This window comes from Dipodomys ordii, unplaced genomic scaffold (assembly GCF_000151885.1).
Source record: "Dipodomys ordii isolate 6190 unplaced genomic scaffold, Dord_2.0 Scaffold14939, whole genome shotgun sequence".
NCBI classification, from domain to species: Eukaryota; Metazoa; Chordata; class Mammalia; order Rodentia; family Heteromyidae; genus Dipodomys; species Dipodomys ordii.
In genome coordinates this window covers 1-2,068 of record NW_012282151.1, presented here as the reverse complement: position 1 = coordinate 2,068, position 2,068 = coordinate 1, and the positions used below count along the sequence as shown (strand labels likewise).

At 50.6% G+C, this 2,068-nt stretch overlaps 1 protein-coding gene across 1 annotated transcript; it reads right to left on the bottom strand.

Annotated features, from left to right (window-relative positions):
• Nucleotides 1-122: 122 nt before the first annotated feature.
• LOC106002613 (WD repeat-containing protein 74-like) lies at nucleotides 123-2,055 on the bottom strand (the record flags this gene model as incomplete). The annotated part of the gene is made up of 5 exons (XM_013037463.1): nucleotides 123-390; nucleotides 550-696; nucleotides 810-885; nucleotides 1,870-1,992; nucleotides 2,027-2,055. Coding segments are annotated over 5 exons (528 nt in total), but the record flags the coding sequence as incomplete, so codon positions are not given.
• Between the last annotated feature and the right edge of the window lie 13 nt (nucleotides 2,056-2,068).

The following is a 2,068-nucleotide window of genomic DNA, read 5'->3' as shown; positions in this document are numbered from 1 at the left end:
GCTTGCCTTGAGCTGAAGAGCTGAGGGACAGCACCCAGCCCCAGAGTTCAAGCCCCATGACCGACAAAAAAAAAAAAAAAACCACCACCAAGGCCCTGACAACAATAATTTAGGAAATTCCATCCTAGACTATAGTAAGGGAATGCCACAGGTTCAGTACCAAGGCTAGTCTACATGAGGAAGCTCAGGAGAAGACAGTGCAAAGGTGGCTGTATCATACTACAAAGTCTATTCTGTTCAGGAAGCTGCTTCAACCCAGCAGCAGGCCGCAATGAGATGCTGCCTCACCTGCTGGTATCCTGTGCATGTGACAAGCTTCTGTGAACCAGGGAGGAACTGTATATCTTGTTCCCAAATGGGAACCCGCAGATTGAGCCAGTCATTCCGCACCTGGGGAGAGGAAGTAAGGTAGGAAGATGAGGTATAGACAGGCTTAGTGTGCCACTTCCTTACCCTCATTACACCCGTAAGCCCATCTAGACTCAGGTTAGTCAGTGACCTCAGCCTCCCCTGACCTCATCCGCAGTCTCTCCTTGCCCCATCACTCACATTCTTGGCTTTGAACACAGGTTCCTTGGATCCCTGCAGGTCCCACACTTTCAAAGCATTCTCCTTCCCCCCAGTAGCAACCATGTGGGGGTGTGCTGGGTCTTGGCGCATCCTACATACCTCAGGACCTACCCTCAGTTCCAAGAGCTGTAAAGAATGACAGATGGGTCAGCGCAGAATCCTTCATCCTCCCTCTCCCAAAGCCTCCATGAGCCCTAGCTGGCTTCCACCCTCCTCAGCTATTAAGTCTAGACTCTCACGGGGTCAGATGATGTCTCTTTCTCACTGTCATGCCAGACTCTGAGGATCCCGGAATCCACACATGTGATGAGGTTGCTGCAAGCAGGGAAGGAAATAAGGATTTTAAAACATGAAGCCCGGTACAGGTGATGTGATCCTGTAGTCCCACCATTAAAAAGGCTGAGATGAGAGGACCACATGAACCTATAAGTTCAGGACTGGCCAACATAGTGACACCCTATCTCAAAAAAACGTGAGGCTGGACACCGATGGCTCATGCCTGTGATCCTAGCTACTCAAAGAGGTTGAGATCTGAGGATGGAGGTTAGAAACCAGCCCAGGCAGAAAAGTCCCCAAGAGATTCTTTCTCCAATGAACCACTCAAAACAAACCAGCCAGAAGTGGTGCTGTGGCTTAAGTGGCAGAACACTAGCCTTGAACACACAAAGAGGCTCAGGGACAGTGCCCAGACCCTAAGTTCAAGCCCCACAACCCACCAAAAAAAAAAAGTGAGGCTGGGCGCTGGTGGCTCATGTCTGTAATCCCAGCTAAGGAGGCTGAGAGTGGGGGATTGTAGTTTGAATCCAACCAGGACAGAAAAGTCCATGAGACTCTAATGTCCAATTAATCAACAAAAAGCCAGAAGTGGAGCTGTGGCTCAAGTAGTATAGCCTTAGCTTTGGACAAAAACAAAACAAAATCTCAAGGACAGTACCCAGGTCCTGAGTTCAAGTCCCAGGACCCCGCCCCCCCAGTATGTTTTATTACATGAATACTACAGGACTATTATATGTTTTCCAGTGCTACCTCAAACATTATAATGGAACCAGAAGAAAATTCTAGAGGATGCAAGCTTTATGAAGGAATACAGTTTGTCTGCTCATTGCAGGTGAAAACTACACTCAGTATTCAATAAATGTGTAAAATAGAAATGAACCACGGAAGGCAGGAACCCTGGTCCCTGTCACCCATCCAAGGGCAGTGTGACCTAAGGATGTAACACCTTTATTCAGTTATCCTTAGGGGAGGGGGAGGGGACCTCAAAGCTCTCCCTACGAGGTGAACCTTGACCAGTCTTACCCATCGGCCTGGGCGAGACCTCGGAAGGTGCCCTCCCCGCCGGGGCAGTGTCTCTGGCCTTGGAAAATGCCCTCCTCAGTATCGAAGCGCTTCACCGTCCCATCCGCGCAGCCCACCAGAATCTGCAAGGGGAGGCAAGAGGGTAGGATGGCAAGGGCGAGGCTGCCGCCCGCGCCCCGGCCCAGGGCGCCCCGGCCCA